Raw genomic sequence first — 25,327 nt, 5'->3', positions numbered from 1 at the left:
ACGAATTACTTTCTGAATTTTAATAACAATCGATAGTGACCAAATTCTATATTTGTGATAATCTTACATTCTCTTGAACAATTGAATATCCTACTTTTTTTTCCTTGGTAATTTTATATATTTGTTTATTGCACATCACACATGCATCTATCTCCCATTACATATAATAAATAATAGAGCATGAACTTGGTGAGGAATATTCTCTTTCTTTTATAAAGAGATTTGAAAATAGAAAGATTCAACAAATATTTTTATTTGGATATTTTAAAAAATAAATTAAAATTTTAATAATAATTATTAAAAAAAAAAAAAAAAATTGCCAAATGTCAATTGTGGAAGTAAGAATGGGAATGGTCCTTCCTTTCGCACTATATATATCATTGTCATCCACTCCCATTATTATTAAACCTTACAACTACAACTTCTGCTGCTACTAATTGCAACTTTTATACTTCAAAAAAGCAAAAATAATAAATCATAATTAGTATTATTATTATTATTATATTTCTTCTTTTTAGACCAAATAAATTAATAACAATAATAATCTTCTTTTACAAAATTGTCTGCTGTACTATGGCCTATTTAATTTGGTGAATTATTGTTTAGCGAATTTTAAATTTGTGCACTTTCCATGCTTTTCTTTTATGATATTTTGATTTTTAAAATCATAATAATAAATCACAAAGTTGCTTGCTAGCTCCTTTAGGGAGTTTGTTCTTTATTTTTGGTTTTCTCTTTTAAAGTATGTAGTGTAAAGTTAGCAACAAAAAAGACTATCTTTTCATGAAATCTCTCTCTCAATTCATGCTACTCGTTTACGTTTAGTACACTTTTAAATATTGAAAAGTCTATGTTTTTTGAAAAAAAAAAAAAAATTATATTACATGTAAATTGCTTTTTAATAGTTTCTTTTACCTTGTAATACTTTCTTTAGGAATAAGTCTTTTTTTCTTTTCTTTTCTTTTCTTTTTTTTTTTTTTTGTATAAATTGGTATGATGTAATGTTAGATCTGATATTTCACTATTAGATTGAGTTTTTTTTTTTTTTTTTTTACTCTTCTTTAAATGATGTGAGATTTTAATGGTATCGTTAACCATTTTATATTTGACATTTTGGGAAAAAACATTAGACCACGGTCTCCCCTCAAATATGTCATTAGTTTAATATGGTTATTATCTTTTTAAGTAATAATAAAAAAAATATATATATATATTTTCGAAGAAACCAATGTTGATCACTGTTTATCAAATATTCTTTATGGACAATTTTAACTTTCTCTCGTTATAATATGAAAGATATTTACACACATGAGTTTAATTTTGCACATATGTATCAACTAATTTATACACATGATGATCTCACATAATAGTTTGAATAACATACTCTCATGCATGCGTCTTCTGTTTATATATAACATTTTGGTCTAAATTTTATGAATCAATCTTTACTGAAATCCAAGATAATATACTTAATCCAGCGAGGGACATGACCTGTGAGTACGCTTTAAGACTTTGGGCCACCGAGGCATGCATATTGTTACATAATAGACAAATTAAATAATACAAAAATGTAAAAAATATATATATATATATATATATATATACACATATACGTGGTTCATTAACGGTATGTTAACTACGTCCACGGGACGAAGGGAGAACAATATTATTAGAAAGAAAGTTTTTTGAATACACCAAAACAACGCTTCTAAAGGTTAGAAAGTTTATATAGCGCACTACTCTAAACCCTATGATTATAATCGTAAATAACTATAAATAAATAAATGTACTAAATATGAATTCTAAATAGGTTTCGAGGGCAATCCCATCAAGGCATGTCACCCATGGACTCCGACTCGCTAACCAGTCAACGAGACCCAAGTAGTTGGTTGTTCGAAGTGCCAACAAACAAGTTCAAGATATTCTAATACATATAATCAACCTCTAGGGTTAATGGGCTTAGACCCATCTCACATGTCGACTTTTAAATACGCGATCACTCTCTTCGTAGCATAGAAGGGAATGGAGAATATAATATGTTAATGTACGTATAATACATAAAACAATAGATTTATAATGTATAAAAAAATAATGAAAAGGTCATTGGTGGGTGGCAAGTAGTGTTCTTAGTGCAATCACGTCGAGCCCTTTCATAACTTTTTTATAAAGAGCATAAAACCTGGAGAGCATAATATTCAAAATAAACAGTACCACCCACTTCAAAATATGGCAATCCAAGAACAAAAACAACAACCAAACAAAATAACAAAATAAAATAAAATGTTTTTTTAAAAACAAAAAAAAACATATTATTATAGAAGAAAAAAAAAAAATAGTCCCAACATATGAATATGGTCCCCCTCCAACTCCACCTCTAATCCAAATAGATCCCCCACACACACTATCACCATTATAACATTTGGGCCCCCCCCCCTTTTTTTCCTTTTTTTCCCCTCTTTTCCCATCATAATCTAATTTAATTTTGGGATTTTGCTCATATATCCCCACTCTTTCCATTATTATCCTTTCATCTCTCTTTTTAATATATATATATATATCTACACATGGGTATCACTTGAAGACGTTTCGCACGGGTGGAAAATTGTTGCATGAGAATGGTTTTACTTTTTTTAAAGATATATTTTTTTCTCTTTTGAAAAATTGAAATGTTGTTGTAGTTTGATTGTTTTGATTTGTGAATCAATCATAATCATGAATGGTGATATGATTCTAAGAGTAGGTAGGGTAAAAAGTTTTGGTGGAGAGGTCATTATTTTCATTATTAACCCACTTATTACTACTTTGTTTTCTTTTTCCCTACTTTTTACTTTAGTCTTTACATCAACATATTGTTGAATCATGTAATGTGTGAAATTTAAACTTATGGGTCTCACATTGTTTAACGGTCAAGAGGTTAAAAATAGTCTTGGGGATGTTTGACTGAAGCGGGATTAAATAATTTAAGTCCACCAACTTCAACAGTGTTCACTATTAAAGTTTAACCATTTATCGAAAAATTTCATCTTCCCATCTTTCTCTTTCCACCTTCTAATGTTTCTTAACTCCAGACTAAACAATTCTACACTCTAAATACGGATTTCCTAACTCTAATATATTAACTTCAGACTTCAAAACTCAATTCAACATCCCAAACACACATTTAACCAATTTAGATTTGATAAAAGGTCAATCAGTAATAATTAAGAATATCGGAGTGAAATTATTAATAAAAAAACTCGTGCTTATGAATATGCATTAAATAATTGACAGACCATTTAAAATTAATACATTTTGACATAATGATATAGTTGTTCTAAAAAAGGCTGAGTATTAGGTCTCAAGTAGGGGTATTCGTGGGTTATGTTGGGTTGAGTTAAAATATTTTTTAGACTCAATCCAATAGTTGTAAATTTCTTCAACCCAAACAACCCAACCTGATCCGACCGAACCCAACCATGAAATATTTAGATTTGATTGGTTCAAGTTACTCAAGTCATTATTTAAATTTTTGTTTTAAAAATAAGTAACATGTTAACATGTAAAAGAATTTATTTAATTATTTTCACATATTGAAATAAGATTAGCAAATCGATTTTTATTATATTATGAAAAAATTGTTTCCATGGAATTAAAAAATTATTTTAAATAATTGGTAGATAATAAATAGTCTATAAAAAATCACGAAATTAAATAAAATTTAAATAAATATATGTATATATAATTGTATTGGAAAGTAAAAGAAAAGAAAACATACTTTTTAATATTAATAATAAGTTCCGGTTAGTTTGGGTTGGCTCGGGTTATTTTTTGTGAACCTATGAACTTACTCAACTTATAAAGTTTTCATTTATTTGTACCCCATTCGATTCAAATGTATTAATAACCCAACCTAAATCGTATGGATTGATCGAATTTGTTGGTTATCCTATTTTTTGAACACCCCTAATCTCAAGAGTACAAGATAAAAAGTCTTTTTCCATTCGGTTTCACTAAGAAAAGACTTTCTTATATTTTATATACTGAGATCTTTCCTTATTTCGTAACCATGTTTTCCCCATAAAAAATTTAAATTTAATAATTTAGCTTGAAACTCAAGTATGGTTAATTTAAATAAATAAATTACAATTAAAATAAATAACTCAACTGCTAATATATTATTTAGAGTAATTATTTTAAATGATAATATTGTTGAAAATATTTTTGAGTATAACAAATTGTTAAATGTCTATCAGTGATAGACCGCGATAAATCATAATAGATATCTATCACGGACACTCATCGACGGAACCACATAGAGGTCGGGAGCACTTTCCCTCCTCGACTTATCATATTTTGAATATGAAATTTAAATAATATTTAACAATATATACAAAAACCAACTTTCTTTTAGAAGTCTTGAGTGCGGTACAGCATATAGAGGGGCATAACTTTGATAGTTAAGGGCACGGGTTTGAATCTTGCTTATATATATATATATATCAGCAGCGAGTTTTTTTTTTTTTTTTTTTTTATCATAGATATGTTTTTCAACCTAAATTTTCACTCTCATATCTCAACAACGTTCTATTGAAAAGGTATTGTTAACTTTTTTTTTAATTAATTTTTAGTTTGTATTACTTAGTTTATATTTATTTTAGTTACTTTCCAAGTTAAACTAGAAGATAATTTTCTCGTTTCTCGTCAAGATATACATATCATACCATTCACAAATAATTTTCAAATTTTTCTTAATCTTTTTAATTTTCATACTTTTAAGTCTATGTAATAAATCATAATACTTTATTATAATACTTTTAAAAGAAATTACATGGAATGCATCGTTATTGTCTCATTTAGATCCCCGTATAGATCAATGTGAACCTAAAGTTCATAAAATAATTCATTTGCAAATATAGCAAACAAGTTACCAAATGCATTTATAAAAGCTAAGAAAGTGACTAAGTCACATATACCAACTGCAAATGTTCCATTAAATGCAATAAGTTGTGACTAATGAGTCTAGGATATGCTAGAAGCGTGATAGACCATTCGGTTCCAAAGATAATAATCCTCGAAAAAGAAATAGCCAATAAATAACTCCATTAATAATATGGATATTTTAAAAGAAATCCTAGATATGAGTGCTTATAAGGATATTAAAGTAAATGAGGATAATAATGAGATCTCAATAAATTATGGAACCATATAAGTTGACAACATTTTTGCATACAATGTTACTCACAATAATATTTTTGAAAGTAAGTATGAAAAATATCGACATAGAAATGATTGACTTATGTGAAAAGAAACAATCCAATATGAATAAACTCATTTTTCAAATCGTGAGGACTAGTAGTCCAGACATCAGACAATGTCAAACATGTGGGATACAAGTGGAGTATTTATAAAACAAATAAAGTAAAATCACGAGATATAAAGCGAGACATATCCCACAATAATTCTCGCAATAGACTGGTATTGATTATGAGAAAATATATTCTCTAATGGTCGATATACAATACCATGAGATATTTAATTTATCTGATTGTGTATGAAAAGTTTAATATATATCTTACGGTTGCAGTCATACCACATTTATATGAATATCTTAATAATGATATTTATTTATGAAAATTCCTGAAGAATTAAAGGTACCACAATCTTATAATTCAAATATTAGAGAATCATATATATATCATACAGATTTTTATAAAATATTCCTAATGAATGTAATATAATTGTCTTATTCAATATTTGTTGATATGAGGGTACAAAAATAACCCTATTTGTCTATATCCTTTTAGAAAGAAATCACAACCTGAGATTTACTGTATCTTGATGATTTGAGCAGAAACTCCTGAAGAGATATTAAAGACAATAGAATTTCTAAAGAAAGAAATTGAGATAATAAATTTTGTCTTAGCTTGTAAATAAAGCATGGAGTAAATAGAATTACATCAATTTATACATCTAAGATCTTTTATGGGTTTTGTGCATCATTGAAGACTCCTATAGTGGTTCATTCACTCGATGTGAAAATGATATATCGTCTGATCTCATAAAGGTGATGAAGAATGTTAGGTCCTGAAGAACCATAAATTTTGAGAAATAAGTGCACTTATATAACTTGACAAGTTTATACATGCATTTTGTAGTATTTTTCTAGTAATTTTGTTACATATATATATGATATTCCTCCAAAAGGAGGATATTGGAGTAGAGTTAAAGATATAATATGTTTTACTCGAGAATTAGTTTACATTGATTTATTTTATTCTAATAAATCTAATTATGATCTAGTTGGTTGTGAAGATACATGTTAGTTATCTAACCCACACAAGCTAGATATTAAACAAGTTACTTAGTACATGGAGAAAAATTTTTATATCATAACGATCAGTGAAACAAACTATAATAGCTACTTTCTCAAATCATGCTGAAATTATTGCAATTCACGAGGTTAGTTGAGAATGTATATGACTAAGATCAATGACTCAGTACATTCTTGAAACATGTGATTTGTCTTCTAGTAAAAATCTTCAAACAAAATTATACGAAGACAACACAACATGCATATCCCAGATCAAATGAGGATACATTAAAGGAGATAGAACAAAATATATTTCATCAAAACTTTTCTACGTTCATAATCTTGAAGAAAATGATGACATCGCTGGACAACAAATTTGTTTGAAGGATAACATAGCAAACTTATTTACAAAATCATTACCGACCGTAACCTTTGAAAAAATGGTGCACAATATTGGAATGTAGCGACTCGGAGAACTAAGTGATATTTCCATGAGGGGAGTAAATATACTTTTAAGAGTATCAGATTACATGAAATATATATATTTTTTTCTAGTAGGTTATAATGGACATTTAATGGGGAGTATTATAAATACTATGATAATAGATGCCTATTAGATACTCGTGCTTAATGTCTATTGACCATGTGTCATGCCTCCATTTTCCAAAGTGTTGTTCATGTGTCTCAACATTACACATTATTAGTGTCCACATAATCTACCTCTTACTTGCTAGATTTTCTATAAATAGTGGCATTTAGTGGATTTTGGAAGACATACACATTAGGCAAATTCCATGAAAATTGGAGAAAGTGAAAATTTTTAGAGAAATTTCTTGTTTCATATTTTGCTAATTTATTTTATTTTGTTAATTCATATATTATGTTTAATTTATTTTAATATTTATTTATGCTATTATTATATTGTATTACATTTATTTTAATATTATATTTTATTTGTATCCATGTTTTTGTTGTGCTCTTCGAGTTCACAACAATGCGGACTCAAAATATAATTAATGTGTACCCACTTACATGAAAATTTCAACAATAAATATTATTACATTTTTTTAGTTCAACGAAGAATCCCCCAAACTTGTCTTGGGTGAGTAAGTTATTAGAGTCAACTCGATGTTTGAGTCTCCTATTATAATAGTTGAAGTTTACAATCATTATAATCCACGTTTGGCTACAGTAAAATTGTTTGAAAATCATTATTGTCGATGGTAAAATTGTTTGAAACCCCTTATTATCTATAGTATTTACTATTTCATAATCACACTCTCTCCTCATTTATAACAAAACTAAAATAGTCTATACCCCGTACACAGGTCATAGATTATTATAACTTAAACCAATGTAATATGCACCACAAACAGAAACTATTTTAATTTACAGATTGTAATAATTAACCTAACGTCCCAAATAGTTAGAAGTGATTTAAATCCAATAATTGATTTGAAATCATTGTACTATTCATATCCTTAGTCGTTGGTATTGGATGGATTTGAACAGTGAGGAGACAAGACCCAAATGGCATGCCATGCATGGAATTCAAAAGAAAGAGAAAAAAAAAAAATATATATATATATATATAATGGAAGGAAGTTGTTAAAATAGATAGATGGATGGATAGATTTCAGTATCAGAATAAATGAATGGACAGAGAGCAATTATGGGGCAGTAGCTGTAAATCCCTTTTTGTAAAAAATAATAATAATAATAATAATTATTATTATTATTATTTTTTAATCTTTCATTTATTTCGATCCCCTACCCTTAAGAGGGACACTTTTTTAAAATTTAAATAAAACTGACGAGCGGCGATGGTCCATTACACACTCGCCTTCAATTTAAATAAATTCTAATTATTTGCTTAAAATTAAAATATATTCATCTTTCATTTATTACAATAAAAAGAAAAAAGAAAAAAAAAAAAATTAAAGGCCAAACGGTCCCCTACCCTTAAGAGGGACGCTTTTTTGATGGAATAGAATTGGGACCGATTTATATGGACGTTGTTAGCCCAAATTAATGCTTACGCTTCCCCTCACTTTCTTATTTCTTCCATGCAATTTGCAATTTGCTAACATGCCCCCCCTTTTCAACAAAATTATTCAAAATGCTTCTTACTAATCCTTAAATATAAATTTGAAAATTTTCATCTTCTTTAATGATTGTTAGATAGTGAAAGTAAATTTAGTTCGATTAACACAAAGAATGAGTTAAGATGTTGTAGTTTGAATATTTCTCATCTAGTAAATTTTGTTCGATTAACACAAAGGAAGTGTTATAGAAATTTAATTAATCTTCGAAAAATTGATTATAAAGACTTTCAAAATTTATTTAAAATATGTAGACAATCAAAACTCGAGCTAGAGGAAATAAAGGGTATTTTAATCAAATCAATTTGTTACTATATACAAATTTAAAATACTTTTGCATGTAATTTATTTCTTATACATCCCTCGAATAATTTTTAATTTTTTTGAGAATATAATGTTTACACTATAGGCCATTTTTGGCCTATAGCAAAAGTTGAGGTTCTCAATAAAAAAAAGTTGAGGATTTTTAGTTCATGTATATTGTGTGTGGTGAAAAAGCTTCCATAACCTATTTTAATGCCTCTTGTCTCTTCTCTATTTAATTTCTTTTCATTTGCGACCTTAAAAATTATTGTCAAGGCATGCTTTGTTTTCTTACTATTTTTTACTATAATTGTTCATGTGATTTTCTCTCTTAAAATGAAATTAAAGTCTTTAATTAAATTCAAAAAAACAAAAAAAACCAAAATTTACAAATTAATTTATTTAATCTTAAAACTTTGCTTGAACTTTAAAAATATTAATTTGAAAAACCAGATAACAGAAAAAAAAATGTTAGGCTTTCTCAAACACATACTATAGGAACTCACAAACTTTATAAATTAAGGCATATTAAAAACTGAGTCATATAATTAATATATATATTTCCTCCCAATTTATTATATAATATTAAAGAAAAATTGGAAATTGATCATATTTAATTGATTGCTTTCTAAATCAGTAGACAGGATTAAAGTTAAGTTTCTTAATAACATAAAAAGTCAAAAGTACAAATGTGCAACCCACACAATTCAACCAATGATGGGAGGAATAATATATAACATATATTTTATATACCATTTTTTTTTCTTTTCTAGACCTCTTTCATTAGCCATGCTTTTCACACACCCATTTCTAAAGTTATTTATTTAGGAAAATCGTCGGAAATAATACATTACCGTTTTCGTCCTAAAAAACCACACACTTCTTAAAAACTCATTCCAATAGTTTTTTTTTTTTTTTTTTTTTACATCTCTAGTTTTGGGTCTTCTCGATACATTTATCTGAATAGATTTGTCAATTATCCAAATGGTTTGTTTTAGATAGATGTCAAGTAATTGCATTTTGATTATTAAATTGTGGAAGAGATAGTTAAGATATGAAAAATATATAAATCTCCGTATTAATTTTGGATAGATTAACACTGAAGTCTGTAAATTCTCGAGCAGATTAATACCGGTATTTTATATATTTTCCATATGAAACCTAATTTTTTTAAGAACAAATTAATCTCAAAATGCAATGATCCATTTTTTCATTTGATTGATAAATTTATTTCAAAATTTAGAAATTCATATTGTTGTGGAAATATAAATTGGCATAAAATTTTAAAAAATTACATAAGAATTTGATATAATATCAGTTAAAGATAACCGAATTTGGAGAATATTTGAAAATATATAAGATTTGGCTACATAGTATTTGAGAAAATGAGTAAAATCTCCGTGTGTAATCTACCCAAGACGTACCAAGAAGCCAAAAACATTCATTTTTCTTTTTTACTAAATCTTAGTGGTCGATGTAAGGTGAAAACTCTACAGATCCCCTTTCATAAATTATAATGGTTATATTGTTAAATTTTAATATAAATTTATTAATTGTTTAATAAATAGTATTATAACTTATTATTAATAATTTTAAAAAATATATTAACAACGATTGAAGAGAGAGAGAGGAAGTTACATTTTAATCCACTGGATTTTATGTCCATTTCGTTCTAAAATTTCACGTATTTATATTAGTCGATTCGATTTACAAGTAATTATCTTAATCATATATTTGAGTTTCCTTTAATAAATATTATCTCATGTATTTATCTTAGTTTATAAACTTTTACATATAGTTATTTTAAAGACGTATTTAAATTTCCTTTTAAAATAGGTTATTTAATTGAATAACTTAACTTTATCATACTTTCCTTCATCTCCTTAATAAAAGGATACTTTTGTAAATAAAAGATGGATCTGTTCTCACTTTTCAATCAAGTTATAGATTTTAGTATAAAGTATTTACAATATTTTATTATATTATAAAAGAGATAAGACGTATTAAATAATTCTTAATATCAATATCTAATCTTTTGATATATGGATATATCAACGTATCGACAAATATTTAAATAAAATCTTATGAGTTCTTAACAAATATACTATCAGGATCGAATGATTATCTCGTGAGTTGTAAAAAAAAAAAAAAAAAAAAAAAAAAAGGCAAATGGGAGTGCATGGCTATATTAGTTTGAGTTTGCAAGAGCGGAAAGTGTAAAAAGATGGAAATGGAAAATTCTACCGATTTTTGTGGAAACCAACATACTTTACAGTGGTTTTGGTCAAAATCTGTCGGCGGTGCTCAAACATTGTTTCTTATTTTTTAATTCAATTTCATTTTTAAAATTTAATGTTAATGATATTCATTTAGATTTCATTTTATAATCATTTAGTTTTTAAAAATTATGTCTATTTCATCTAATTTTTTTTACTGTTATTTATATTTTCTTAATTACACTTGTTGAATTCTTACCCAAATTTAAAAAACAAAACAACTTTTCAAGTTTTTTTTTTTAATTTTCAAATTTTGACTTGATTTTTTAAACCATCAATGAAAAATAGATAACAAATGAATAAATTTGGGGAGGAAGTAGTGTCAATGAGCTTAATTTTAAAAAACAAAAAACAAAAAACAAAATGTATACCAAATATGACGTTAATTATTAAATTTTGAATTTAATTTTAATTTACTTCATATATTTTAAATTGTTACAATTTTAAGTTTAAGATTTGGATTTTGTTTCAGTTTGATTTTAAGTTTCAATATTTGCACTTTTAACCTTGTTTTTTCACGGGATACTCAATTCAATTTTTAATGTTAATGTTTTGTTTAATAATTATTAATTTTTTTAAAAAATTATAATAATAAAGTTTACCATTTTTCATTACTATTAAAGCTAAATTTAAACTTTCACTTATTAATTATTTTTAACTAATCAATAAATATTAATATCGAATACTAAAAGCGAGTGTTTAGTAAAATTTGAAGTAAAAAGTGTAACTTTTAAAATTATGAACCAAATTAAAACAAAATTCAAATATTAAAGATAAAATTATAAAATTATAAAATCAAAAGATCAAATCGAAATCAAATACAAAATTCATATACTAAAAGTATAAATTTATGAATATATAGAAGCCAAAACCAAAATTTAAAACAAAAAAAAGTCTTTTATCTCATTTATTCATATAATCTTATCCCTTATTTACTTATTGGTTTTCATCAACGATTATTATTTTCTAGTAAAATGAGTATTTTCCAAAACTAATAAGATATGTAGTAATATTTGTCTCCAGTTATTTATATATACTACTACTACAAGATATGTGCATCACTGAGAAAATTATATATTAAAAATAAAAATGCTAACTTTCTATTTAATTTGGGAAAAAAATAGATTTTAAAAAATTGTACTAAAATTTGACCCTTCCTTCAAAGAAAATTTCATATTCTACTTCTACTTAGAAGCCAAATACATTTTTGCAAAGAATTTGTGGAGTAAAAATTATTTTTTACTCCCAAACTTGACGAGATTTTGATCAATGTTACAATATTTGTATTAATTTGGATTCCATTAGTTCAATGACAATTATTTTAAACACTTCAAACTTACTTATAATTAATTTGATCTGATATCAATGAACATATGTTATCATAAAATCAAAATACTAGAAACTATAATATTATTCAAACATAAAACTTTGTTTAATAAGTTCAGATACAAATTAGATTGAAAGAAAGCTGAACTAAATCTTCCATTTTTTCTTTTCTAAAAAAAGAAATTGTATCATGGCTTAAAAATTAGTTTTTTGACCAGGCATAATTAGAAATAATATAACAAAACTAATCAAAATATCAATAATATTAATCGTGAGTTCAAATGTCTCTCTTATGCTAATTTGACCATAATAAAAATATTAATTTCTGTATAAATATTGATGATTCGATTCCACGTCAATGTTAAACTAAAAAAGGTGGAAGGTTTTTCAATTAATTATAAATTTTTGGAAAAGTTAAAAAAACAACTACCACAAATTTAGATATTCTACTCTATAATTTATCTATTTATTGATTTCTGAGAAAATCCTATTCTGTTAATTGATATACTCCCTTGAGTTTCAATATTATTTTTCATTTTTAGTTGATTTTGATAAAACTAAAAAAAAAAAGAAATTATGTAATTTATATAGTTATAAACAAATTGTAAAAAAGAATTTCCACCTGGAAAGGGAGTGGGACCCACATTAACCCAATCAACTGCACGGTACTACGGCGCTGAGCAAGGGAGTTATTTCTTTTTACCAACCCATTTAAAAAAAGAATTTAACGTTATAATTATTTCACGTGAAAATAAATCAGGTCACACGTGGAAGGCTATAATTGGATTATCAGAAATAGATCTGCTAACGAGGTTCGTAGAATAATATTTCCCTAGCTGGCCGTAAGACAGCCACGTAAGCAGATAAGTCAAGAAGTCAAAAGTTGTTAGACGGTAAAATAATCCCGAGAGGCGCGTGATAAAGAAACGCCACAAGGACAGAAGCGGCAAATAACAAAAATGAACAGGGGCAAAATCGTCCATATGGAGTTGGCGTGCTTTAACGTCATAAGCTGAGCCACGCTCTGTACTACAGTGCCCTATTCTGCCATACACACTAAAAACAGAGCTCAGTTTGAACGCGCGAAGAAATTCCCAAAGTACGAACTCGATTTTCTTTCTCTAATCTTCTCTTCTAAATTTCCTTTTAATTTCCATCCAAATTTCCAAATGCCTGATTTCTTGGCGAAGTATGGGAATGAAGAAGGAATCGGAGAGGAAAGATTGTTGTTAATTTGATGCTTACAGAGTCATTGAGATTTGCGCCTTTGAAGATCTTCAGTGAATCAGGATGAATTAAAAGCAAAGGCGGCTGTAATTTATGATGGGGTTTTCCGATTACAGAGAGAAGAAGAAGATGTCTCTTTCTCTTTCTTTATCTGTAATGCTGCTGCTGCTACTACTCGCCTACTACTACTAGTTCTTGTAATTTTTTTTTCAATTGATTGTTATTTGTTTTCTGACGATTCCATTTTGAACCCAACGACATAATTCTATCCACTTTCCCATTCCTCTTCCTCCTGACGCCATTTTTTCTGTGCAAGTTCTTAGCCAGAGGAACTTCTCTTTCTTCTAGTTTGGTGTTTTACTCATTTTCCCTAACCGGGATTTTTTTTCTTTTGTGAATAATGAAAACAATCTCTTTGTTTTGCTCTAACTGAGCGTCAGCAATGTCATCATAATGCCTCGAAGTTAATAGATGGACACGATAACCAAGACATTGGTCTAAATTGAGCATTTCTCTCGGGCTAAATGTTTATTATGTTTCTCAGGTAGTAACGTGCTATTGACGGAGGAAATCTCTGAAAATCCGCCGTTTCCGGTATAGGCTTGAGCTTTCTTTCAGTGAATTTGTTTTGGGCCAGTCATTGCTCTACTGGGTAAGTCCCATAACTCGCTACCAGTAGAAGAAGGAGCTGGATGGCGTGAACGAAGTTTTTAGAGGAAAACAGAGTTGTTTGTCTGTGTTTTTATGCAGCGTTTTGTTTTTGATATAATCATCGAAGATGAAGTTCATGAAGTTGGGATCAAAACCAGACGCCTTTCTATCTGATGGGAAAACTACTCGGTGAGTACTTACTTCAAATTCTTCGTTTCATTCTTCCACACTGCACTCAGAATCTCAAATCGTGACTGCCTTTCGCTTTCGTTCTTAAATTGTGGTAATGTCAAGCTCAAAGCCTCGAATGTTTTTCTCTCTGGTTTCATTTCTCTCCACTTGACTGTTCTTCTTCCCTTATCCCAAGTCTTTCTTATTCATTAAATGTGTGTTTTCTTGTCTGTCAGTTCTCGCAATTAAGTGATTGCTTTTCAATATTGAACTTGTGATCTCCATGAAACTATGCACAGATGACTTGACCCACTACTCATTTTTTGGTAAACTAATATATGCTTTAAGAGGAAAAATAAGTATGGGTGTTAAATAGTTGGATCAATAAGATAAAAATTTTCTGCTGGGTTTCCATTGTATTTGATTGATTCGATGCCAATATTTAATTTTGCGAGCGAAGATGGAGGTGACTGGGGTTCTTTTTCACGACATCAGGTGGTGGTCCACTCGTATGTTGTCGTCTTCTTGTTGAGTTCGTGGTCCTTGTAATCTTTTTCCTTTGAGTTATCCTTAACCCCTCTTTCTCTTTCATCTTCAAGCCTCTGCACCAATTGTCAGCCATCGATTTCATTCATTAATCCATTCCCTTTTCTTAGTCTTGGGTTCAAATATTAACAATGAACGCATAAAATTATTCATTAGGATGGCTTCTCCACAACCCGTAAATCTACGTGCGTTCTAATAACCACTAGATAGTAATTCAAAGTTTTTCACTTCTACGACCATTTGTGAAAAAGGACAGTCACGTTGTGGCGGCCACTGGAATCTGATCAGCATATCAACATTAATCATAATGAAATTGGTATTAAATTCGAAGATTAAGTGGATAAATTAATAAGACATGGCCTGACAAATTAGATTACATGAAAAATAATACCTTGTTATTATCATATGGCCTCCTGCATGTGCACTGTGCCTTGTTGATCATTCCCTTGTCAGGTGGTCATGCTAAGATGGAGCTAGACTAATGGTTTTGTCTGTTTGTTTTTGTTAGTATGTAATGATATCCGTATCCTTTTTCAATTAGATGGAAGAAGTTTGTTAGTTCACTCCATGTTTGCTTTTGAAATTTTGACAGTGTTGTTACGTCTTTTAGTATTTTGGGATAATTTAAGCGCTCAAACAGAGGGGTACCCAAATGTTCTTTTTCAGTGCCATGTCCTTTTCTTGTCATCTGACTGTCTTGGCATCAATGAAAAAGTCTTACCAATGCATGGACTCTATTCTCTTGTGCAGCGGATTCTTGTTTCTTTGTAACCATGCAATCACGATCTACGATGCAATAATAGCAATTTAACACCCATTTAATTGATTGATATGGTAGAAGAAATTAAGCATTCTGTTGTTGGAAGAATTCTCGTCCGTACAGTGATTGTTTGATTAAGTAATTGTAGCTACCCACAGTTTTGCTTGATTTATTGTTTTTATGTTGGAATAATTTTATTTGGCTGACTCCTGTGTTACTATCAATCATTCAAAATTCTATTTTGTGTCTCTGATTTGTCTTTATTGTTTGTCCCTTGACTTGCTTTATTCAGGTATGTCTCATCTGAATTGCCAACCGACGTTACCATTTTTGTGGGTGAAGTAAAGTTTCTCGCTCATAAGGTATGATGTTCTTTGTTATGTCAAAAGTTGATAATTTTCTTGTTTCTGTTATTGGACAATTACCAAGACCGATGTAACTTGAACACACAAGTCAATTTCTTGATTAATCTAGAAATTTGAAAGTTTTTGTAGGGTTCTAATGATATTTGATTTCTGCCTAGTACCTTCTCCATGCCTTCTTCTAAAAAGCAGTTAGTTAATACTTGAAACTATACGATGTCTTCGTGTACTATGAGGAGCGTTTGCAAGATTAATAATTTCTTTGCAATGCATTTTAATAGCTTAATCTTGTTACCTTAGAAGTTTGAGTTTCTTTTGTTTACAGTTTCCTCTGTTGTCCAAGAGCAATTGCTTGCAGAAACTAGTATCAAAAGCCAATGAGGAGAATTCTGAAGAAATTCATCTGATTGATTTTCCTGGTGGACCTAAGGCGTTTGAAATCTGTGCAAAGTTTTGCTATGGAATGACTGTTACTCTTAATGCCTATAATGTAGTGGCTGCTCGTTGTGCAGCTGAATTCCTTGAAATGACAGAGGACATTGAAAGAGGAAATCTTGTATTTAAGATTGAGGTGTTCCTAAACTCGAGCATCTTTCGTAGTTGGAAAGACTCCATCATTGTGCTTCAAACAGCCAAATCTCTTCTTCCTTGGTCTGAAGATTTGAAGATTGTTGCGAGATGTATTGATTCAATTGCCTCTAAAACGTCTGTGGACCCTGCAAATATCACATGGTCTTACACATATAACAGGAAACTGGCAGAGGTGGATAGAATTGTAGAAGATGGAATCAAGTACCAAAAGAAAATGGACTCTGTACCAACTGATTGGTGGGTTGAAGATGTTTGTGAGCTAGAAATTGATCTGTATAGGCGTGTTATGATTGCTGTGAAATCAAAGGGAAGAATGGATGGTTCTGTCATTGGGGAGGCACTTAAAACTTATGCTGTTAGATGGTTACCAGACACTGTAAATGCTTTGGCCTCTGATGCCCATATTAAGAGGAACAGATCACTCATCGAAACAATCATTTGCTTGTTGCCATCTGACAGAAACGTAGGTTGCTCATGCAGTTTCTTGCTCAAACTCATGAAGGTTGCCATTTTGGTTGGAGCTGATGATGCAATGAGGGAGGATTTGGTGAAGAGAGTTGGCTTGAAGCTGCATGAGGCTTCAGTAAAAGATTTATTGATTCTTGCACAATCTCCCCAAGTTACAAGATATGATGTTGAATTGGTCTATAGGATTGTGACTCAGTATTTTGTTCATCAAAAGTTCAACCGAAATACTGATGTTATCGAGAGGAGTGAGAAAGGGACTGAAAATCTTTTACTCGGGCATGGGTCCTCATTGAATGTAGCTAGACTGATGGACGAGTATCTTGCTGAAATTGCAGATGACCCAAATCTCTCACTTGCTAGTTTCATCGACTTGTCACAGTCGATTCCTGAATTTGCGAGGCCAATACATGATAGATTATATAAAGCAATTGACATTTATCTTAAGGTATGCATTGTAGAGTTTTCATGACCATTTATTTTGTGGTATTAAGTAGTTAAAATGGTTTAGTGTGGCCCTCTCAAAACTATTTTGAACTTATCTGCAGTTTCTCATCTGACCATGTTCTTTATTTAGTATCTATCGTCCCAAGTAGTTCATTTAGGACGATGACTTGCATACTTTTTTCTCATCTGATCATGTTTTTTTTTTTATTTAGTATTCACTCTAAAAAATAGTACGCATATATGGATGTTTGCTATTTTGGAAGTCAGTCCACTGCATACCATTTGAAACCGCTGCTTAATTTATTTACATTTGGTCTCAAATGCTTGCTTAGTACAGCAAATTGGACAGAAAAACAAAGAGGAGTGATGAGAGATATTGAAGAGACTGTTTAGTAATGAAAGTTCTGATGAGTGAGCTTTGTTGTAGACAATAGAGAATACTATATTTGAGCGTAATATGTCGTTCTTTAATTGTTTTCAGATTCACCCAAGTTTGACAAAAGCTGATAAGAGGAAGATCTGTGGTCTGATTGATGTCAAGAAACTTACAACAGAGACATCGATGCACGCTGCACAGAACGAACGCCTCCCACTTAGAGTTGTAGTTCAAGTTCTCTTCTTTGAACAGGTCAGAGCCTCAGTTAGCGTTGAAGCGCAAAACAACTCTCGAGACTCTTCAAGTGTAATGACAAGCAATGATGAAGATTGTCCGAAGGAGTTGGACAGCTGCAAGTCCCTCAAACACAATATGGGACACATGAAGATAAGTGAAGACATTCAGAAAACAAAAAAGTTAGCTAAGAAGAGCAGCAAGAACAGTAGAAGTGGTATGCAACTGTTGCCATCAAGGTCGAGGAGAATTTTCGATAAGTTATGGATCATGGGTAAAGGGCACGGGGAGAGTCGGAGTCCCGAAACGTCGGGGAGTTCTCAGAGTCCAACTTCAGTGGTTCCTGGAGATATGAAGTCTTCTGGTTCATATACAAGACAGCGGAGGCACTCAATATCTTAGATTATGGATAAAGCTGTAGCAGCCAAAATGTAGAAAGTGCTAGGATGTTATATTGTAATGATTTTCGAATTAATTTCTTTCCTGAGAAAAAGGGGAAAAAAAAAGACAAGAAATTTAAATGCCATCTGTAGAAACTGTTAGATCATTGTACTTGTGCTTTATATAAAAAAATCTATGTTCATTCAAAAGTGATTTTTGATTGTATTCTCTTGTTCAGTTTTACTGATGGATTCAAGTGGGCGCTCAAAACTAATGGAAATATTTTCACTTCCATGGCTTGGAGAGCTATTATAGGTTAAAAGAATGACAACGAAGGAAAGGAAAATTTGACAAGTAATAATTTAACTCCCTATATTTTCTACTACTGAAAATCTAAACCCATCTGTTCAGAAATACTAAACAACATCCAATTCATATAAAAGGAAAAAACACATCCAAAGTTCAACAAGAATAAATATTCTCAACTATAACTTAAGGAGTATATTAGTTAACTTGTGAGTTGGGCAAGTTAGTTCTTTGGACCAATATCCTTCAAGCCACAGATTTGTTCCTCTCCCATGGCTGACATGACACTCACAACAAGGTCCTTTCCTTCTGCAAATCCATCTTTAATCTGAAACCGTGGCATGAAGTGCGTGAAATGATAATACAACGAACAAGAAAACACAAAACATGTATTGTGTATTTAGGAGAATCAGTATGTGCAGAGCCTTACCTGAGCAAGTAAACTTTCATCAGTAGGAAGCCTCAAATCATCCTTTGTGCTTCCATTGTCAGTCAAGAGGCTCACCTGACAACATACCAGATTTCAGTTGGTCAATCATTGCTTGCATCAAAGAAAATCCAACACAACGTTGTAAACTACAATACTAAAGCTTCAGACTCACAGAATACAGTGGAGAAAGCTGACAGCCTATTGAAAACCAATTACCATCACAAGTCATGACCATAAGCTCAAAATTATTTACCTATAAGTCTTCGTCAATTATTTGTTCATATCCCTTCAATTCTTAGATTTATGTTTTGTTGTTAACCATTCAATTATTAAACTAAACGCAGACACCATCCAGGATGTGTCTAGAGTAAAGATCAAACTACTTCCTGTTAGATATGAACTTATCATATTCTTGTACAGGTAAATCTCTCTCAAGTATATTATTTTCAGTAAGAAATGGATCTATTCAGTATACAGTTAAAGAAATATGATGCCCAAGTTAGATTCAACACAAAATATCTGATGAAATATCATTTTTAACCTAAATGTGCCTACTCAAATGAAATAATGAGAAAGAAACTCACAAATCCGTCTTCAGATATGTCAATAAGCTGATAATCGGTACGAGTAACCTCAGGAACCTACAGAGGGAATGGTACACTTACATCACAGAGCAGCTATGCAAACCTGATTTATAAACACACGCACATACACACAAAGGAAAAGAAGGAAAACTGGTAGCAGGTCAAAAAAGATAAGAAAACAAGACAAATGGGATACTTACATCACAGTTGTGGGATGATGGAACAATATCTTCAAGTTTTTTGGCGGTGAAGATATCAATTGCCACAAAGTGACATTTAGCATGCCCATGCTTTCCAGTCTTGGATGTAGAAACCTCAACTACCTACTTTAACATGATATCATTAAAAATAAATAACATAAAGATCAAAGCTTTACACAGCTATACGAATTGGTCATTGCTTTCATAGCATATGAAGAAGACTTCTCAAACACTGCCTCTTGAATGAACAAATCAATAGAATTAGAGTCTGATCTTTTTACTGCGCTAATAATGTATGGAAAGAGGCCCCTTTAATTTAGCAATATGGAAGAGATCCATAACAAATAACAGTGATTCAAATGTAAAAATACCATATTAATGATAATAATAACAAAAGAAATAAAATGAAATAAAAAGTAATAGTAACAACAAAATAACATTTAGTAACAAATTTTTGTATGGAGGACCAAAATTTTGTTACACTAATGTCAAATAACTCGGACTCTAAAAACAATGAAAATAATCTTTTGCTTACGTTACAAATCACTAACTAATGTTAAATTGTCCATTTGCGAATTGATGAGATCCCGAACGCGATTTCAACCATGAATGAGAATTTGTATTTTTTTGAATCGCAATACTCCTTAAAATCGCATTTGGGGTCTCATTGATTCATGACGGGTGCGAAACATGTGACCGCTAATGGGCTCCAAGGAAAATTTTAACATTGGAGGGTGATATTTTGAATCGCAATACTCCTTAAAATTGCATTTGGGGTCTCATTGATTCATGACGGGTGCGAAACATGTGACCGCTAATGGGCTCCAAGGAAAATTTTAACATTGGAGGGTGCTTTATCACGTAAGCAAAACGTTAGTTTTCATTATTTTTAAAATCCGGGTCATTTGACATTAATCTAACCAAATTTGGATCATTCATTATAAAAAATTCTTTAGTAACCCTTGTTGTTAGAGATTGAGAATCAAATTATGGATGTTATTTAAGAACTGTCCAATCAGCATGTTAATTGAATAAGCTTATAAAATTGTAGTCAGCAGAACTCAGAAAGCAACTAACTAATAATGCCTTGAACTGATATAGGAGAAAAAACTCAACAGAATAGTAATGAAAACATCTTCAAATTCCTAAGCAATGCAGGAAACAACTGAAAACAAACAAGCAAGAACAGTGATTAAAACCTGATTTTAACCCTAAAAAACCCAACAATAATCGAAGCCACCATTTAATCTAAGAAGTAAAACCATAGCAATCGAGGATACAGAGAAAAAAGAAACAGAAAGAAAACAGAGGAGATCAATTCCTCGGATGAAATAAAAAAGAGAGAAGACTATAATGGGTTTTACCTTGCAGGGACGGCCCTTGATGACAATGTAACCATTCTTGCGGATGGTTCCGGCCTGCTGAGGGAAGGTCTTGGAGGCTCCGGCGTCGGCCTTCGACTCAAAATGATGCTCTTCGTCCGACATTGAAGATTTTGGGTACAACCAACAAGAAGAAGATGGAGAACAATTTGCTGAAAATTATTAATTTATATTTTGAAATTAGAATGATATTAGATATGGTGGATATATATATATATATATATATATATATATATATATATATAATTTAAAAATATATGATCTCTTTTTTCAAAAAAAGATTTTGTTAAAGAATAAAATCAGTCTATGAATTTGAATCCTGCTTCTATTCTATTTATTCTTTAAACGTCTAATTCCCTTTTTAATTGTGTTCCTAAAATTTAGATTACATATCTTTAAGCCTAATTGATTATAATTTTATTTTTATTTTTGACATTTTCTATGAAAAATAGTGCAGATTTTCTAATTATTTTCAAAATTTTAAAACTTTAAAAAAATTGTTTCTACTTGAAATTTTACATTTTTAAAACTCGGAAAAGATTAGATTAGTTAAAAAGAAATCTTAGATGGATTGACAATTAAATGAAATAAGAATGAATATGTAACATGTTGGTCAGTCTTTCTATCTTATCTAAGTCGTAGTCAAAATTATTAGAAAAATATATAGTATCAATATCTATATTTTTTTAACCTTAAAATATTTGCCAAGAAAAAAGGTTTTTTAATATATGTATTTATACATTGTTAGTCGGAACTATGTGCAACGTGTCTCATAACCTTGAAAATAAAATATAATGTATAAGTTGAAATAACTACAATCTAAATCAATCTCACACAATATAATGTATAAGTTGAAATAACTACAATCTAAATCAATCTCACACAAACGTTAACAAAAAAACACAAATTACGTTAAATGATAAGAAAAAATTTAAAAAGATAAAATATTTTGAGTTTAAAAAATGTGATTTTTAAAAGAAAGTGAAGTATATATTAGCTAGATATAAATTGTAATTTTTTTAAAAAATATTTTTCTTTTAAAAAGTTAAATAGATATTAACTAAAGATAAAATCTGTTTTTTTTAAAAAAAAATATTTTTCCTTTATTTGAAATATTAGTTAGAGATAAAATATGATTTTTTAAAAAAAAATATTTATTTAATGTCAAGAAGATGTTAGTTATAGATCAAATGTGATTTTTTTTTAATTTTTTTTAATGATTTGATTATCTTCCTAATTTTAAACTTTAGTTTAGTTCAAGATTTGTTTTTATATTTTGTGATAATTCTTTCTTATTTTTTTAAAAACTTTTTATGGAATAATTTGGTTATTTCCTATTTATAAACTTCAAATTAAATCAAAATATAATTTTTTTCAATTTCGTGATAATAATATCTTATTTATTTATTTATTTTGATGATTTATTTATCTTGTTAATTTCAAACTTTGATTTAAACCAAGACTTAAAAAAAACTGTTGGGACAAATTTTCCAAATTTTAATTTCAACAAAAATATAATTTTTTTTATGCAAACAACCTAAAAACTTACAATTTACAGAATTAGCACAAAAAGAATTGATAGACTTCTATTGGCATCATCAGTGATAGATTTCTATCACTTACACTTCTATCGGCCTCTATAAAAAAAAGATTAAACTTTTGCTATTTTGAGTAAATAATTTCTCTTGTTTTTCTATCTTTGAAAATCTCCTTTATCTTAATTATCAATTTTTAAATTACAACTTTTTTATATATAATTTTGCAATTAATAGGTTTAAATGTCATATTATCTCTATACTTTGAAGTTTTAAGTTTGTTCAATATTGGTCTCTGTACTTTCTTTGTATGTATTTTCATATATTCAATTTTAGTTCCCATTTTTTTAATAAATCTTAAATTTAGTTTTTAAAGTTAATTTTTTATCAAAAATGGTTAAATATGAGAATAGGTTTCAACATTTAATGAAAATTCTAATAGATAACAAAAGACTTTTTTGAATAAAAATCTATAATAAATTAGTTATAAGTACTAACGTAAGATTTATTTAAATTACATGAACTAAAATTGTACATTTAAAATATACTTGAATTAAAGTTCAAACTTTAAAGTACCAAAAGGGTATCTTTAACCTAAACGATGTTTACTTAAACTAGATATAATATATCAACACATTTAAAATTATTTATATGAATGTTAAATTATAAATTTGGTCTAAATTTTAAAATTGTAACAAATAATTTTTAGTTTAAATTTTGTGTATAATTTTAAAAAGTCTTAACAATTTGTATCTAATAGGTTGCAAATATATTCAAATTTTTACAGCCTAATTGTTTTATGGACCTAAAATTTAATTTTATGTCTAATTTAAGACCTAAAATTTTAAATTTATAATTGATACATACATAGTCTAATAAGATCTATAAATATAACATTTAATTTTTAACAATTTTTATATCTGCAAGATACCTATTGAAAACATAATTGAAATTTTAGAAATTTATTAGACACAAAAACATGTGGGGTATAAACACGAATATAAAAGTTCATCGACTAAATTTCTAACTTTATACAAATTTGTGCCCTGTGACATGAAATCCTCGATTTGCCACCAAGTATGAGAGATTGATTAATCAACCTAAAAATTTAATAAAGTCGTTATATATTGTTGATAAAAATCATTGTAGTTTTATAAACCTTTGAAAATTTGTAACTTGTTAAAGATTATTTGTTTTCTTAGTGTAGGGTAGGGGAGTTTGAGTCTCCAACCTCAAGAGAGATAGTAAATATATTAATTATTGATTTTTTTAAATAATGTTATTTTAATATATATTAACAAAAATAGGGTAGGATTGAAAAGATTGACAAAAATAGGTTTTTTAAATTGATCGTGTATCAGGTACACGATTAGCTCTAAATCGTGTACCGTGTACCCGATACAAGAGTGCCTATGATCTGGCACGCGACTGTCAATGTGACAGTCATGCAACGTTGACTGAGGTAATTGTGTACTCGATACACGATTACCTTAGGTCGTGTACCGGGTACACGACTTCCTTCTCCATTAAACTGCCGTGCGACCCTTCTTCTTCCTCATCCGAAAGTTTATTCCTCCGTTTTCCTCCATCTTTCTCCCTCCAAACATCGCCCGAAAACCTTCCAATATATTCGAAAATTTAACCGTCCGTCTAAACATTGTCCAAACATCGTCTGAAAACTTCGATCTTCCTCATTCTCCATTAGATCGTCCGTCTTCCTCCTTCTCCATTAAACCGTTTGTCTTCCTTTGATTTTCTTTGACTGTGGTAAATTTTTTTCCCTACATTGTTTTCCAATATATAATCTTTATATATATATATATATCATTTTGTTTGGAAATGGGCTGAACTTAATGTGTAGTTTATGGATCTATGATTTATTTTTGGATATATGTTGAACTTAGAAATTGGATTTTATTGGGCTATTTTTTTTATGATTAATTTGTTGGATGATGATGTATTTGTTGGGTTGAATCTAGAAATATATGTATATGTTTATAAAAATGAAGGTTGGTTTTTATATATATATATATATATATATATATATTATTTTGTTTGCATTTGAGCTGAATTAAATGTATGATTCATGGATATATTATTTTGTTTTTATTTAGGTTGATTTAAATGTATAGTTTATGAATCTTAGATTTGAGCGTATTTAAATGTATATATTTAGATCTTATATGTTGAACTTAGAAATTGGATTTTGTTGGATTGACATATTAACATATTTTTTGATTGAAAAAATCATAATAAATATGTCATGCGTCCTAAAAATTTAGTTATTCTTGAACTTGAAAATGATGGAGACAGTGATATTGATGTTGAAGTTGATGAATTATTTGGAAACGATAGTAGTGGGGAACATGATTTTGAGTTGGTA

The 25,327-nt window shown here is 29.2% G+C and overlaps 2 protein-coding genes across 6 annotated transcripts; one reads left to right on the top strand and one right to left on the bottom strand.

Moving 5' to 3' along the window:
- Positions 1–13,252: 13,252 nt before the first annotated feature.
- Positions 13,253–18,716, top strand: ENP (Phototropic-responsive NPH3 family protein). 5 transcript variants are annotated; one of them, XM_039029009.2, is made up of 5 exons: positions 13,253–13,395; positions 14,068–14,363; positions 15,944–16,013; positions 16,339–17,517; positions 17,998–18,716. In XM_039029009.2, the coding sequence occupies exons 2-5, from the start codon at positions 14,302–14,304 to the stop codon at positions 18,526–18,528; spliced, it is 1,842 nt and encodes a 613-aa protein (XP_038884937.1). In that variant the 5' UTR covers positions 13,253–13,395; positions 14,068–14,301; the 3' UTR covers positions 18,529–18,716. The 5 variants fall into 5 exon arrangements, with proteins under 5 accessions (XP_038884937.1, XP_038884934.1, XP_038884936.1 ...); XM_039029006.2 differs by having other exon boundaries at positions 13,282–13,676; XM_039029008.2 differs by having other exon boundaries at positions 13,325–13,654.
- A 137-nt stretch (positions 18,717–18,853) lies between these two features.
- On the bottom strand, positions 18,854–21,625 carry LOC120075528 (eukaryotic translation initiation factor 5A-4-like). Its single transcript, XM_039029010.2, has 5 exons — positions 21,392–21,625; positions 20,028–20,150; positions 19,828–19,884; positions 19,244–19,318; positions 18,854–19,141 (listed from the first exon to the last, which is right to left on the bottom strand). Exons 1-5 carry the CDS (start codon positions 21,512–21,514, stop codon positions 19,037–19,039), a joined length of 483 nt encoding a protein of 160 aa, XP_038884938.1. The 5' UTR covers positions 21,515–21,625; the 3' UTR covers positions 18,854–19,036.
- Positions 21,626–25,327: the final 3,702 nt, after the last annotated feature.

This window comes from Benincasa hispida, chromosome 4 (assembly GCF_027475165.1).
Source record: "Benincasa hispida cultivar pf3 chromosome 4, pf3_genome.v1.1, whole genome shotgun sequence".
Taxonomy (NCBI): Eukaryota; Viridiplantae; Streptophyta; class Magnoliopsida; order Cucurbitales; family Cucurbitaceae; genus Benincasa; species Benincasa hispida.
This window is presented reverse-complemented; position numbering and strand designations above follow the sequence as displayed.